Source organism: Triticum urartu, chromosome 2A (assembly GCF_056163025.1).
Source record: "Triticum urartu cultivar PI428250 chromosome 2A, HENAU_Tu73, whole genome shotgun sequence".
NCBI classification, from domain to species: Eukaryota; Viridiplantae; Streptophyta; class Magnoliopsida; order Poales; family Poaceae; genus Triticum; species Triticum urartu.
This window is the reverse complement of record NC_141874.1, coordinates 183,809,274-183,825,473: the sequence shown is the minus strand read 5'-3', so window position 1 is coordinate 183,825,473 and position 16,200 is coordinate 183,809,274. Positions and strand designations below refer to the sequence as shown.

The following is a 16,200-nucleotide window of genomic DNA, read 5'->3' as shown; positions in this document are numbered from 1 at the left end:
GGAGTTCCCAGAGGGCTGGCTGAGCACCGTCTACGAGTCAACCCAAAATTCAAGCCTGTGAAGGAACATCTTCGACGGTACGCCGTCCAGAAGAAGCAAGCCATTGGCGAGGAAGTGGCTCGGCTCTTAGCAGCAGAGTTCATCCGAGAAATTTACCACTCCGAGTGGCTCGCCAATGTCGTCATGGTCCCCAAAAAGGACAAGTCGCTCCGCATGTGCATTGACTTCAAGCATATCAATCGGGCCTGCCCGAAAGATCATTTTCCCCTCCCTCGCATCGACCAAATAGTCGACTCGACTGCGGGGTGCGAGAGACTGTCTTTCCTAGACGCCTATTCCGGGTACCATCACATCCGTTTGTATGGGCCCGACGAGATCAAAACAGCTTATCACTCCATTCGGGTGCTTCTATTACGTCACCATGCCGTTCGGCCTCAAGAACGCCGGAGCCACGTTCATGAGAATGATTCAGAAGTGTTTACTCACTCAAATCAGTCGGAATGTGGAGGCATACATGGACGATATCGTGGTCAAGTCCCGGAAAGGTTCCGACCTACGGGCTGACCTTGCTGAAACCTTTGCCAATCTCAGGAGGTATGATATCAAGCTCAATCCATCAAAGTGCACATTCGGAGTTCCAGGTGGAAAGTTACTCGGTTTTCTCGTTTCCGAACGAGGAATCGATGCCAATCCTGAGAAAATTGGCACCATACTCCAGATGAAGCGTCCTGTACGCGTGCACGATGTCCAAAAGCTTACAGGTTGCTTGGCCGCTTTAAGTCGATTCATTTCTCGTCTCGGTGAAAAGGCGTTGCCTCTTTACCGACTGATGAAGAAGTCTGACAAATTCGAGTGGACTCCAGAGGCTGATGCAGCGTTTGCAGATCTCAAAGCTCTGCTCTCCACCCAGCCGGTGCTTGCTGCCCCAATCAGCAAAGAACCTTTGCTGCTTTACATTGCAGCCACAGGACAAGTTGTCAGCACAGTACTTACGGTCGAGCGGGAAGAGGAAGGAAAGGCCTTCAGAGTTCAGCGCCCAGTCTATTACGTGTCTGAAGTTTTGACCCCTTCAAAACAAAGATACCCCCATTACCAGAAGCTTGTATATGGGATTTACATGACCACAAAAAAGGTTGCACATTACTTCTCTGACCACTCCATTACAGTCGTCAGCGACGCCCCACTGTCAAAGATTCTACACAACAGAGATGCAACTGGTCGAGTGGCCAAGTGGGCGATTGAACTCCTTCCCTTAGATATCAAGTTCGAGGCAAAGAAGGCTATCAAATCCCAAGCAATCGCAGATTTCATCGCCGAGTGGATTGAACAGCAACTTCCGACTCAAGTTCACTCGGAGCACTGGACCATGTTCTTCGATGGATCTAAGATGCTTAATGGTTCCGGCGCGGGAGTAGTCTTAGTCTCCCCCCGAGGAGATAAGCTCAGATATGTTCTCCAGATTCACTTTGATTCCTCCAATAATGAAGCAGAGTATGAAGCACTTTTGTATGGGTTGTGCATGGCCATTTCACTCGGCGTCCGTCGCCTCATGGTCTATGGCGATTCGGATTTAGTGGTTAATCAAGTGATGAAGGAGTGGGACGTCAGAAGTCCGGCTATGACCGGTTACTGCAACGCAGTAAGAAAGCTAGAAAAGAAATTTGAGGGGTTGGAGCTTCATCACATTCCCCGACTGAAAAATCAGGCAGCTCATGATCTGGCAAAGATAGGCTCCAAGAGGGAAGCCATTCCCAGCAACGTGTTCCTGGAACACATCCACTCGCCGTCAGTCCAAGAAGATCCCTTCACAGAAGAAACCCCACAGCCGAAAAGTGCCACAGATCCAACTGAAGTCGAAATTCCTGCAGTGGTCGACCTAATCATGGAAGTCTTGACGATCACTCCCGACTGGACGGTACCGTACATCGCGTATATCCTAAGAAAAGAACTCCCGGAGGACGAAGAAGAGGCTCGACAGATCGTCCGTCGATCCAAGGCCTTCACAGTCATAAAAGGACAGTTGTACAGAGAAAGCGCGACTGGAATCGGTCAGAAGTGCATAACACCGGAAGAAGGTCAGATGATCCTTGATGAGATCCACTCGGGGACCTGTGGTCACCATGCGTCCTCTCGGACCATTGTGGCCAAAGCATACCGAGCGGGATTTTACTGGCCAAGAGCAAATGAGATGGCAAAGGAGATAGTCGACAAGTGTGAGGGGTGTCAGTTCTACTCCAACATGTCACACAAGCCCGCATCAGCCCTGAAGACCATTCCACTCGTCTGGCCCTTCGCTGTCTGGGGACTGGACATGGTCGGTCCTCTGAGAACAGGCAGGAGCGGTTTCACCCACGTGCTTGTGGCAGTCGACAAGTTTACCAAATGGATTGAAGCTAAACCCATCAAGAACCTCGATGCTTGCACTGCTATTAGTTTCGTCAGAGGACTAACATTCAGATATGGAGTCCCTCACAGCATCATCACTGACAATGGGTCAAACTTCGATTCAGACCAGTTCAGAGCCTTTTGCGCCTCTCAAGGCACTCGAGTCGACTATGCATCAGTCGCCCATCCCCAGTCGAATGGACAAGCTGAAAGAGCAAATGGTCTGATCCTCAAAGGACTAAAACCCCGACTAATGCGTGATCTCAAGCACGCGGCAGGTGCCTGGGTCGACGAGCTTCCGTCAGTTCTATGGGGATTAAGGACCACCCCTAACCGGTCGACCGGAAGAACCCCATTCTTTCTTGTTTATGGAGCCGAAGCCGTTCTGCCAAGTGATCTCCTTCACAACGCTCCCCGAGTCGAGCTTTACACCGAAGACGAAGCAGAACAGGCTCGGCAAGATGCAGTAGACCTCCTGGAAGAAGAAAGAGAGATGGCCATGATCAGATCGACCATTTATCAGCAAGACTTGCGTCGATTCCATGCCCGGCATGTGAAGAGTCGAGCCTTCCAAGAAGGAGATTTGGTCCTCCGAGTGGATCAACAGAAACCACACAAGCTTGCTCCTACTTGGGAAGGCCCCTTCATCATCACCAGAGTCCTCAACAACGGAGCATATCACCTCTACAATGTTGATCGCCAGATCGACGAGCCGCGAGCTTGGAACGCAGAGCTGCTCCGCCACTTTTACACTTAAGTTCCTTCCTATAAAGATGTAATAAGAGAAACTTCCGCAGTTCATTTTTATCAAAGACAAGAGTGTTCCAATCATTGCTGTCACTTTTGTTTACACACGAAAACCCCCAGTGGGTGACTTAGCCGCGAATCCGTTTCGCCTAAGTTCAAAAAAAAATTCCTACCGAGTGGAGAGCAAATCTCCCACTCGGGGGCTTAGCTGCAGTCCAGCACTCGCCTAAGTTCTCCTACGAAGAGACTTAGCTGCAGTCAGCACTCGCCTAAGTTTGAAAAATCCTACCGAGTGGGAGCAAACCTCCCACTCGGGGGCTTAGCTGCAGTCCAGCACTCGCCTAAGTTCTCCTACGAAGAGACTTAGCTGCAGTCAGCACTCGCCTAAGTTCAAAAAATCCTACCGAGTGGAGAGCAAACCTCCCACTCGGGGGCTTAGCTGCAGTCCAGCACTCGCCTAAGTTCTCCTACGAAGAGACTTAGCTACAGTCAGCACTCGCCTAAGTTCAAAAAATCCTACCGAGTGGAGAGCAAACCTCCCACTCGGGAGCTTAGCTGCAGTTCAGCACTCGCCTAAGTTCTCCTACGAAGAGACTTAGCTGCAGTCAGCACTCGCCTAAGTTTGAAAAATCCTACCGAGTGGAGAGCAAACCTCCCACTCGGGGGCTTAGCTGCAGTCCGGCACTCGCCTAAGTTCTCCTACGAAGAGACTTAGCTGCAGTCAGCACTCGCCTAAGTTTGAAAAATCTTACCAAGTGGAGAGCAAACCTCCCACTCGGGGGCTTAGCTGCAGTCCAGCACTCGCCTAAGCTCTCCTACGAAGAGACTTAGCTGCAGTCAGCACTCGCCTAGGTTTGAAAAATCCTACCGAGTGGAGAGCAAACCTCCCACTCGGGGGCTTAGCTGCAGTCCAGCACTCGCCTAAGTTCTCCTACGAAGAGACTTAGCTGCAGTCAGCACTCGCCTAGGTTTGAAAAATCCTACCGAGTGGAGAGCAAACCTCCCACTCGGGGGCTTAGCTGCAGCCCAGCGCTCGCCTAAGTATGAGACACAACTCTTTTCCCAAGGACGACGAGGGGCAGGTCGACTGCCACCTTCTCCTGGAGAGCTTCGCCACAAATACAATGTGCGCTCCGTCCCACCCCACAGCTACAGGGCGTGGGTCGACCGCCACCTCTTCCTGGAGAGCTTCGCCACAAATACAATGTGCGCTCCGTCCCACCCTGCAGTAACAGGGTGTAAATCGACTACTACCTTCTCCTTCGGAGCTGCACCACAGACACAAAGTTATTTCGAGTGAAGACCAAGTTTCACTCGACGGATCATCCACAAAGAGATTCAACGACAAATCAAGTTCAAATAAAGCCTAAAAGGTCCCAGAGACCTCAGATCAAAGTACTCGAGCCCCCGGCTCGGCAGAGTTTAACTGTTACACTCCCACTCGGCATTCCGAGGCAAATTTAAGGCAGAGTTTAACGGATTACAAAATACACTCGGCATTCCGAGGCAAGTTTTTTCATTTCTCAGGAGGAGGAGGAGTGGCAGGGGCGACAAACTCATCCAAGTCGATCCCATCTGCGATACGGGTAGCAGCAGCAATAAATGTCTCCATGAAGTCCTGGAAGTTGTGCTTCCTCGTGTTGGCGACTTGGATGGCGGCCAGCTTCTCCTCCCGCACCTCCTTGCAATGGACGCGGACCAGAGACAGAGCCACGCCAGCGCCACACCGAGTTGAAGACTTCTTCCACTCCTGCACTCGGTCAGGGATTCCGTTGAGTCAAGTCATCAGAGACTCGAGATCATTCTGGAGCGTAGACTCTGGCCAAAGCGTCGGGTCGATCCGCGCCATGGCAACCTTCAGTCGAGCCAAGTAATCCACGACGCCGTCAACACGGGATTCCAGTCGGAGCAGGTTCATGGCAGCTTCATCTTTCACCGGAGAGTTGATTGGATCCAAACCTGTTTCGATCCGCCCAGTCTCCTCTTCAAAGTTCTGGCAAAGTTCTGCATACACGACCCAAGGATAAGTCAAATTCCGTAAAACTGAGTCGACACAAAAAAACCAGTCGGAACTGAGTGTGCACCTTCGAGCTTGATGTACAACTTCTTGGCAAAGCTCCTCAAGTAGCCCTCCAGGTCGTCCCTCCTGCGAGCGATGCCTTCCATCTTCTCGCTCAGGGTGAGGTGCTCCTTCTTCCAACGCGAACACTCCCTATTGGCTTCCTTCAGAGCGGTCTTCAACTTGGTGTTCTCTCCTTCTAATTGGTCGACCGAAGCCAGCTTCTGCGCGGCCAGAGCGGTCTTGTCATCAGCCTCCTTACGGGCGGCAGCCAAGTCCTGATCCTTCTTCGCCAGAGCTTCTTTCAGTTTTTCTGCAAAAAATGACGATTGAGTCGGAGAAAGCGAAAAGATACTCAAGCCTAAAAATTAAACAGTCGACAAAGGCGTCTTACCTGCGGCGCCGTCTCTGACCTTCTGCAGCTCTGTCCTGGCCAGCTCCAGATCAAGGTTCATTTGAATTTGCTGCTTCTCCAAGTCAGCCAAGCGGGTTCCAAGATCACAAGATTTCTAAAGTCAAAGGGGAAGAGTTACAATTTCAAAAAAAAAGCAACAAAGGCAGTAAATACTAAGACTACGGTCGACTGCCAGCAGTCCACCATAGTCTCGGGGACTACACCCAGTGGGTGCACTTAGCGTGCCCCCACCGGTTCCTATCCCACCCGACCGACCCCTGAAGTCGAGTCCAAGACAAGTTGCTTCCGAGCAGCTAAGAGACAATAATGGAGTTTCTAAGACTACAGCCGAAGCAAAACATTCGACAGTAGCCTCGGGGACTACACCCAGTGGGTGCACTCAGCGTGCCCCCACAGTGAAAAAAAAGAGAGAAAGACGTCGACTGCCCGCAGTCGACGGGATACCGTTCCATTCGACATGGCCCGATCAGACAGAGCGAAGAAACTCAACTACGACTCAATTTAAAGACTACAGTCGACTGCCAGAAGTCGACCGTAGTCTCGGGGACTACACCCAGTGGGTGCACTTAGCGTGCCCCCACTCGTCCAAGAATTGGCAAACACACCCAGTGGGTGTACAAACTTAAAGATCTTCGGAAAAGAGATTCTTCAAAGGACATATCAAAACAGACCAAGTGTTGAAGTCGACTGACCTGGACATTGCTCTGAAGAGCCGAGCTTGCGTCATAAGCCGCCTGGCAAGCCTCCTGAGCCACTTTTACCTGTTCCATCATGACTCCAGCCTGGCGTAGAGCCTCCTTCGCAGCAGCCGCTTGGTCCTCAGGGACGGGGTACGCAGCAAAAAGCGAAGACGGATCCGCAGTCGACGCTGAAGGCCGCACACTCGTCAGAGGAACAACGAAAGTCACGGAAGCCCGAGTGGGTTCGCCATCATCCCGAACTACGGCCTCAGGCGCCGGAGTGGATTGCGGAGTCTTGCCAGACAACGCCTTCTTCTTCCTCTTCACCCTCAGTGGTTCGTTGTCATCGTCGTCCGGGAGGTCAATAACATGAGGAGGAGCTGCAAGGAAAACATTCAATCGACTAGAGTCGCAATAAAGTTTCAGTCGACTCGAAAGCAGGACGTCAGTAATCGTACCAGGGTTGGAGGTGACAGCGTCCTCCATCTCTTGGTTGTCGTTCCTGGCGGAGACCTCAGAAGTTGCACCACTGCAAATCCCGAAAGTTAGTCAGTTGGCCCAGTGAATTGACCAAGGATCCGTCCACAGTCGACAAAGGAAAGCAAGTGTTATTGTTACCCGGAAATGGTGGGAACAACTATCTTCATCTTGGGCAAGGCCTTGGGCGGCTTGGATGGCGTCGTTCGTGGGTGCTTGGGAGCCTTCCCGGTCGGCGGAGGAGAAGAAGTCCGAGGGCGTTTCGACGACTGCCCAACAGGAGCAGTCGCCTTGCCACGTTCCTGCGCTGGATCGTGGGCGAGCTTGGACCGCCCCTCCGGGCGGGAGGGTTCAGCCTCCTCCTCCTCTTCGCTGGAGAAGATGTCGTCGTCTTCCTCTCCCTCACCGTCGAACTCCCACTCGACCTGGTCATCCCCGCTCTCGCCTCCACTCCCCTCACCTTCCTCAGTCGGCCCTTGTGCCCCGTTGGGCGTCGAGTACATCTCAGTGGTAGCCTGGAAGACAACAGACAGGACGAAAGTCAATCGACTTATCCGAAGAAGACTAATACAGAAGACCAGATATCCGATACAAAGACATACCTGATCCACTTCATATGAGCTGTCGAGTGGAATTACCCTTCTAGCTCCTCGGGGGTTGTCTTTGTTCCCCGTGATGCTTGACAGCCACCCCTCCAGCATCTCGTCGGTGACCTCCTCCGGGTGGATCCGAGTGGTGTCGTCAAGGCCAGAATACAGCCACATCGGGTGGTCTCGCGCCTGGAGCGGTTGGATGCGCCTCTGGAGAAAGACCTCTAACAGGTCCATCCCAGTCACCCCCTCACGGACAAGCTCAACCACTTGACCCCGCCAATACCTTGACTTGGGCACTTTCCTCCGGCGTGACTTTCAGAGAGATAGGCTTCTCGGCTCGGTCGAGGGAAAAAGGAGGAAGACCGGTCGACTGTCCGGGGGTCGCCTGGTCCTGGCAGTAGAACCAGGTCGACTGCCAGCCGCGGACCGACTCCGGGAAGGTGATAGAGGGGAAACAGCTCTTCCCCCTCATCTGGATCGCCAGGCCCCCGCACAGCTGGATGACTTGCGTCTTCTCATCACTCGACTTGGCCTTTTTCACCGACTGAGAGCGGCAAGTAAAGATATGCTTGAAAAGCCCCCAATGCGGACGGCAACCCAGGAAGGCCTCGCACATGGAAATGAACGCGGCGAGATAGACAATGGAGTTGGGGGTAAAGTGATGGAGCTGCGCTCCGAAGAAATTCAAGAAGCTCCGGAAGAATGGATGGGGAGGTAGAGAAAACCCTCGGTCGATGTGGGTGGCGAGGAGCACGCACTCACCGTCGCGGGGTTGCGGTTCGATCTCCCTCCCCGGGAGACGCGCAGCCTCGTGGGGAATGGCTCCTCCCTCGACCATGTCGTCGAGATCTTCCTGCCGGAGCATCGATGGCATCCAGTCGCCCTGAATCCAACCCTTGGGCAGGGTGGTCCAGGAGGAAGATCCGCCTCGTGAAGACTTCTTTCCTTTCCCCGCCGCCGCCGCCTTCTTCGCAAGCTCCAAAGCAGTGGTCTTGCCCTTCGCCATCGTCGCCGGCGAGGTCTCACACGGGCTAACGGCGCTAGGGTACGGCCGAAGGTCACGGGAGGGCTGGCGAAGGGAAAGAGGAAGAAGGAAGAAGAAGAGAAGCGCGCGGCTTGGAAACCCCGAGCCGGCAACTTATAAGGGGCCGCTCCCGAGTGGCTGACCGGTAGGCCCAGGCAGCCCAGTCAAATCCCGCAGCAGACGCGCGCGCGATACGTGGCGAAAAAGGCGACGCGAGGATCGAGGAGTTTCCGCTTTATCACTTCCGATTACTGCGGCCGCTCCCGTCCCGCGCGCTTCCCAAAATCCAAATCCCGTGAGATCCGCGGGCCGCAGAACCGCTTGCTAAAAACAGAGTATCCCGCTCGCACCAACACTCGGCATGTCGCAAGCAAAGATATTCACTCGACGAAGGGCCTGGAATGGATCAAGGCGACTGAAAGAGGTTGATGATGTCATCCGTGACAACTGACCCTAAACGAGGCACTCATACAGCCCCAAAGAACCAGTCGGAAAGGATCCCCAACTCTTTCCCCACTCTAACCTCGATCCATTCGGGGGCTAATGATGGGGTAGGGGCACGGACCCGTCCAAAGAGTCCTACCCAAGGACATCCCTAAAAGAAATCACCTATCAATCGACTTGAAGGTACTCCACTCGACAGGTTCAAGACACTCGACCAAGAAGCTACCACTCGACCATGAAGCTAATCACTCGACCGCCAGGAGACCTACAGTCACTCCGTAGGCAAACGGTCAGCTGTTAAGTAGTCTTCATGATCATTATAGCACTTTATTAGAGGCGTTACCAGTAACGCCCAACCTTAAATGTACTTTAAACCCTGCATTACTGAGGGCAGGAGGGGGTCGGCGAACTCTATATAAGCCACCCCCCTCCTCAGTAGGAAGGGTTCGCACCCCTGTAATCATACACGCATAATCCAGTCGACCGCCTCCGGGCTCCGAGAACTCGTAAACCTCGCGTGTAACAACTTCCCAATAGCTAGGATCTAGCCTCTCCATACTCACCCCCCTACATCACTGTCAGAGTTAGAACCACGACAGTTCACACTTGAGGGGTTGCACGACAGAGTAGTATCGGAAGTGGTTAAGGAGGAAATCACCCTCGATGACCACGACCGAATAGCTAAACTACAGAGATCTCATCAGGAGTGATGTATGAGGTGTCACCCTCGGCACTTGATAGTAACTCTGCAGAGTCGTACAACTAGGGGGTGATGTGCGGTGTCGGGGCCTGGACGTCGATCACGTTGACCGAGACATCGAACATAAAGCGGGGCAACAAGGACAAGGTGGAGGTCACTGATGGATCTCTAACCAACATATACTAAGCAGTTTAGGATAAGCAGGTAGGTAACAACAACCGGTTAAAATAAACAGGCTATGCATCAGAATAGGAGCAAACAATAACAGTAGCAAAATCTAATGCAAGCATGAGAGAATGGAATGGGCGATATCGGGATGATCAAAGGGGGGCTTGCCTGGTTGCTCAGACGAGAAGGAGGGGTCGTCGTCGACGTAGTCGATCACAGCGGCAGCATCAATCTCAGAGTCTACCGAAGAGAAGAGAGGGAAGAAATAGTAAATACAAAGCAAACAGGTGCAATACTATGCATGACAAGACAATAAGCAGCGCTAGGGGTGTTCTAACGCAATGCTACACGATACCGGCGAAGGGGGATAACATCCGGGAAATTTTCCCGAAGTTAGGCATTTTCGAACAGATGAAACGGAGGGGGACGATTGCATGTTCACTATGATATGGGCATGTGATAGATGAACGGACCGCATATTCAGATTCGTCTCGTCATTCTGAGAAACTTTCATGTATAAAACTTTTTCATCCCAGTTACGATTATTTTTCTATGAATTATCAAAGTTTTAGCAATATTCTAAAAATCCCTGAAATTTTGCTAAGTCTGAGAATTCGACAGTTTTTTAAACATCACTTGGTTGTTTTCCAAAGGCTACAACTACAGTTCTATAGCTTGTATGATTTTGTGCCTTATATCAATTTTGAGCATTTTTGTGCTATCTACATGTTAGTATCACTTTTATCCATATTAGAGTTCATTAGCTTGATCAACAATAGCTCTAAAGTAGCTATGAAAATAAAGCTGTTTTCAGTTTTTCACTTAACAGAACTTAGCATTTTGTGATTTTTGTAGGATTTAACCCAGGCATCGAAGGGATTTGATCCAGTGGGATAAAATGGAGTTTTTCATGTATACTTTCTACTCATATTATTTTCACTAATGTTAACAACTGTTTAACCACAGTTTAGGGGCTGTCTAGAGGGTTAGTCATTGTAGATTTAGCAAAGCTAGCTAGTACCAGCTACAGTAACTAGTAGTAGTACATTCAGTGGAGCAGCAACAACATGCACACGAGTTGGTCGGGGGCGCGGCGCTGCATGGCGTGAGGCTGGGCCCGTGAGCGACGCGGGACGAGGGGTGAGGCAGGTCGCGGTTGCAGGGCAAGCAGAGCAGCACGGCAGTGGCCGTCGCAGGCAGCAACGGCAGCGGAAGAAGCAGCGCAAGAAGCGGCAGGAAGCAGCAAGTGCGACAGCAGTAGAGCAGCAGCAGGCCGCAGCGGGAAGCACCCGCGCGGGAAGCGCAGCATCGGGCGGGCCCACGGCAGGCCGTGTGCGGAACGGGTGGCTACGGCGGGGCACGCGGACGCGGTCAGCAGTGGCAGGCGTGCAGGGGCGGGAGCGGGGCAAGCAAGCAGCACAGCAGCTGCACGCATGTACGCATACGCGGGAGTGGATAGAGGGGTTGGACGGGCGGCTCACCGAGATCCCGTAGGGGTGCAAAGGCGGGCTCGGCGAGGATCGACGGTGCTGGAGTCGTTGACGAACGGCCACGTCCGAAGGAGGAAGGAGAGCTCGATCCCCGTGATGTGGGGCTCTCCGTCTTGGTCTCGTGGTTCCAGGCGACGAAGCAAACCACGGCGGGGCGGAGGGACATGTCCTCAGGCGCCGGGGAGGAGGGTAGCCACGCCGGCAAGGGTAACCATGGCGACGACGGCGTCGGGCGCGGTTGGATCTGGAGGAGGGGGAGAGAGTGGGAGCGAGGGGGGGGGGGGGGGGGGGGGGGGGGGGGTGTTAGGGTTCAAGAGGAAGGACGCCGGGGTCTAGTAGCCGAGGGGGGGCGCGATATGGCCGCCACGCAGGTCTCCGCCAGTGGATGGCCGCCACGGCCACCCCAGCCTCCTGTAGCGAGAGGAACATGACAAGTGGAGGTGGGCTGGGCCTGGCTCGGCCAGTGAGGCCAGCTGGGCCATGTGGCCCGGGGAGGAGGGAGTTTTGTTTTGTTTTTTATCTTTTATTTTGCTTTTAACTTTTCTATTTACTAGGACAATTGCCCGTGCGTTGCAACGGGAGATACGCTATTAAAACCTTGTCATGACAGGAAAAACAGGCAAGGAAGAATTCATTATACACGACACACAGTACCATACAACTCACCATCAGTTCTAGAAGATATATATAGGTATGATCAGATTTCCACTTGAGCAGGAGCATGTATTATTATGCATTGCATCCAACCGAGCATGACCATTTTCATGTTGTTTATCTCTAGTCTTCACGATTAGTAAAAAACATATGCATGGACACGCAAGTAAAAATGCACCCTACTAATCAAAGTGATATTTCATCCACCCTTGTCCCAAGCATGCATACTTATAGACAACTTGAAATGTGAGATCCTTCAGAACTACGAATATATGATAGATTACTACAGAACAAAATAATGAACCAAGTAAAGTCAATTGTCTTTTGGTAAAAAAAAAATATGAGAACTACAGAACTTATTGCATGTACACTTTCGTGAGTAAGAGTTCCTTCATAAGTCAACGAACCTGGTAATCAGCAGACAACTTACTAATTATTTACACATCTTGATACTCCCTCTGTCCGGAAATACTTGTCATTGAAATGGATGTATCTAGATATATTTTAGTTCTAGATACATCCATTTTCACCCATTTTGATGACAAGTATTTCCGGATGGAGGGAGTACAATAGAATGCAAGCACCTGATTCGTAAAATAAGGATGTAGAACCTCTAGAAGGGAGAGCAGGATACTCCAGTTGGCTGAATGTGGGAGGAATATAACATTTTGAAATGCACCTGAGTTCTTGGGGCATCGTTCATTTGATTCGTACTCACTTGAGGGTTCCCGCGTATATATATAGACATATGTATGGACACACCAACGAAGTATTGTGTTCTCACTTGAATTTTGGTTGCTCCAAACACTTGTAAAGAATCAACTACCCTGCACCATATATGAAATCAATAAGTACACATGACACAAAGTATCTGACATAATAGTTTTTTAAGTTACAGAAGTAAGAAATTCAGCCTGCATCTTAAATATAAAAATGATATCTGAATTATCGTTCTAAGTGTCGCTCTCAGCTATCAATACGAACAGATTGAAAAAAGATACAGAGATAAAAAATGATATCAGAAGCAAGTATCTATAACTGAAGGTGTGTATGAATCTAAGAAATTCTTCAAGTTCGTGTACTTGGAGATGGTTGTTGGTATGGTAGACTGTCAGGCCATCCAAGTTCATCAACTTCAGAACCCCCTTTTGAGTCACATCTGCAAGTGTTGGATGCCATGATAAAAGTAGTGACATTCCATGGAACATGGCAGCGGAAAATCGTGTTGGATGGTGCTCGTCTAAGATGACGACGAAGCAGCCGCGCCGCCGACCCTTGATCATCTTCTTGCGGAGTCGCGAACAACCATGACTGCCCCTGATGAATAATTGTTTTCTGACGAGCAGTCAACAATGAAAAGTTGGGAGTGCAGGAACCATGCTGAATCTATTTTCAAGTGTTTTACTTCTATAATATACATGCACCAATTTAGTTGCAAAGTTCTCAAATAGATATTTACAAGAAACATGGTAATAATATTATTAATATATCAAGCTGAAATCAAAACTTCATATGGAACAGAAAGTTTCCAGAAAATACTGATCCATTGACCATTTGTTGAACGTGCACTAAATCATAATGCATATTCAAGTGTTGATACTAATATTCAAGTGTTGATAACATGAGTACATATTTTGATTTACTGAGAGCTTAAGGCAAGTGGCATTCTTTTAAAAATAAAAATAATAATACCATGCCATTTTGGATGCAGTAGTTTTATGCATCAGTACCAACACTCCAGAACAAAAGAAAACACAATCTGTTTTAGAAACAAAACTCCAGAACACCCCAGGTAGTAAAATAAGTTGGCTAAGTAAATGATAATAAAAAGAGAGCAATTTTCGACATACCTGACATTAACAACGCTACGAAATATCACCTAACTGTCATCATTGTCTAATCTCTTACTGGAACCATCGAGCTTGGAGCACAGACGGACGGCGACGTCGATCGGGGAGACTCACAGCGGCCGTTGGGACCATGCTGGCGGCGGCAGTAGCGCATCCCGTAACTCTAGAGAGGGACGGGGTATTGAGAGCGAGCGAAATGGGATTTTGGAATTAGGCATCGACGGGATTGATAGATGGCTTCTAAATATCATGACAGAGACGGAGATAGAAATAATTGAGAGAGAGGCGTCCCCAGCAGCTAGCTCAGCCGACGTCGAACCCTGTCGTTGCTTGTCGATGCATCAAACACCTGCAACATGCAGCAGAAAAATCAGAGAAGGAAGCGCAGCAGCAGCTCCTCCGATGCAAGTGTGGGCTGCCATCACCAAAGGGGAGGGTGGGATGCAACATAGCAGGGATCAATTAACACATAAACCGTACCAAAAAATTGAGCTCAAACAGTAGCAAGTTCATGAGCACGGGAGGCACAGGGACCTCAAACAGTACCAAATTTTTTTCATCTTTCAGTAGCAGCTCCCTAAATTGAAGATTGAACAATTCAACTAACAACTATTGTTCAGTCAGGCATCAATTCAACTAACAAATTCATGGTTAACCTGGCAGTTCAATTCAAGGAACAATCCACACTCAACAGTATCAACAAAATTGACCTCAAACAGTAGCCAATTCCCAAACAGTGGTAAATCCTAACCAAGAGCAACGCCTCAATGGCCACGTACAAGAGCAGAGAGAGGAGGAGGTGAACTCACCTGAAGACAGAAAGGAGGAAGCTCCATGGGTGGTGCGCCCCGAGCTGCAGCAAGGCAAGGTCGACCCCTCCCTCCTCAAGCATCCAATCCTTGCCCTGCACATCTACCATGGAGGATCAAACCATATACATGTACCATGGAGGATCAAACCAGATATTAGAGAGAGAAAGGGGGAGAGATAGGGGAGGGGATGAACTCACTCCATGGCCACCAGGCGGAGGAGCAGCATCCTAGAGATGGAGCTGCGTGTGAGGGCGCGGTGGGCGTCAGAGAGGAGCCGCTGGAGGCGCGGGAGCCACGCCAATGTGGAGGCGCCAGAAACCCTAGCCATGGTGAGGGCTTAAGGTCATCGCTGGTGGCCGATAGCGGCGAATCCCGCTGGGGGAAAAGATCCAGCGGAGCGAGGCGAGCTTGGACCGGTGCTGCGCGGTGGCGGAAGTCGCCGGAGAACGCCGGAATCGGCCGGCATCTGTGGCGGCGGAGATGTGTCCAGGGAGAGAGAGATGGATGGGTGGGGGTCCACTTGTTGTGGGAGGGAAGCGAAGGGGAGGGGCATAGGCCGTCGGCGGTGAGGGGGACGATGCGATGGGCGGAGGAGGCGGCGCAGGGTGGTCGTGCGACTCGTGCGGTTTGGGGGGAGGGGGGCGCTGATTTTCTTTCCTTTTCCCTCAGCCGTACCGGTTCGTGTTAATTGTGAGGACTGCGCGTTGAAATACCCAAAACAACAGGGTTCTGGCAACCCAAATTAGTACCACCTTGTTTATATTACGATTTTGTCTCTACAAATCGTAAAAGCGTATTATGACATGAGAAGAAAACGTATTATGACGGTGAACCTACGGAGTCAATCCGTAATTTATTATTACTAGCACAAATGCCCGTGCGTTGCAACGGGAGACTATAAAACTTGCCTCCGGCAGGAATGCGGGCTGCGACCCCAAGAGCCTCCAGCACCCTGATCGCAACGGTCTGGCTTTGGAATGTCGCACGATACTTGAGGAAGAAAGGATGTGGCGTTCGCGTGCAGTGGATCATCAGCGGCAAAATCTCTACTATGAAACTTAAGAAGAAAATTAACGTGCAATCATGTTATTTCTAGATGGTTACGGTTTCCTGACCATGGGCATTGGATATCGTTGATAACAGGATCACATCATTAGAAGAATGATGTGATGGACAAGACACAATCCTAAGCCTAGCACAAGATCATGTAGTTCGTATGCTAAAGCTTTTCTAATGTCAAGTATCATTTCCTTAGACCATGAGATCATGCAACTCCCGGATACCGTAGGAGTGCTTTGGGTGTGCCAAACGTCACAACGTAACTGGGTGGCTATAAAGGTACACTACAGGTATCTCCGAAAGTGTCTGTTGGGTTGGCACGAATCGAGACTGGGATTTGTCACTCCGTGTAAATGGAGAGGTATCTCTGGGCCCACTCGGTAGGACATCATCATAATGTGTACAATGTGACCAAGGAGTTGATCACGGGATGATGTGTTACGGAACGAGTAAAGAGACTTGCTGCTAACGAGATTGAACAAGGTATCGGGATACCAACTGTAAGGGCATGTTTATCCCTACGGTGTTTTGGTGATTGATGACAATGCATTTGCGGACTAATCGGGTGCTTTGGTTTCTTTCAGATATTCATCCTTTGGCACGCAATGATTTTTTCCCCTCGGCGCTCTACTCAAGACGATGT

The 16,200-nt window shown here is 50.6% G+C and overlaps 1 protein-coding gene and 1 long non-coding RNA gene across 3 annotated transcripts; both read right to left on the bottom strand.

Moving 5' to 3' along the window:
* Positions 1-4,544: 4,544 nt before the first annotated feature.
* On the bottom strand, positions 4,545-7,256 carry LOC147984463 (uncharacterized). Its single transcript, XM_087543559.1, has 4 exons — positions 6,299-7,256; positions 5,586-5,700; positions 5,217-5,504; positions 4,545-5,136 (listed from the first exon to the last, which is right to left on the bottom strand). Exons 1-4 carry the CDS (start codon positions 6,770-6,772, stop codon positions 4,910-4,912), a joined length of 1,104 nt encoding a protein of 367 aa, XP_087399685.1. The 5' UTR covers positions 6,773-7,256; the 3' UTR covers positions 4,545-4,909.
* A 4,304-nt stretch (positions 7,257-11,560) lies between these two features.
* LOC125531934 (uncharacterized) lies at positions 11,561-15,177 on the bottom strand. 2 transcript variants are annotated; one of them, XR_015616023.1, is made up of 3 exons: positions 14,696-15,177; positions 14,496-14,590; positions 11,561-14,035 (listed from the first exon to the last, which is right to left on the bottom strand). It is a non-coding gene; the product is annotated as an uncharacterized LOC125531934 (long non-coding RNA). The 2 variants fall into 2 exon arrangements; XR_015616022.1 differs by having other exon boundaries at positions 11,562-14,035; positions 14,496-14,598; positions 14,696-15,176.
* Positions 15,178-16,200: the final 1,023 nt, after the last annotated feature.

Coding starts and splice junctions, on each gene's coding strand:
- LOC147984463 (XM_087543559.1), bottom strand. CDS start 6,772: ATGGAGGACGCTGTCACCTCCAACCCTGGTACGATTACTGACGTCCTG. Junction 5,701..6,298: donor CTCTTCAGAGCAATGTCCAG/GTCAGTCGACTT, acceptor CTTTGACTTTAG/AAATCTTGTGATCTTGGAAC. Junction 5,137..5,216: donor GTTGTACATCAAGCTCGAAG/GTGCACACTCAG, acceptor TCGTGTATGCAG/AACTTTGCCAGAACTTTGAA.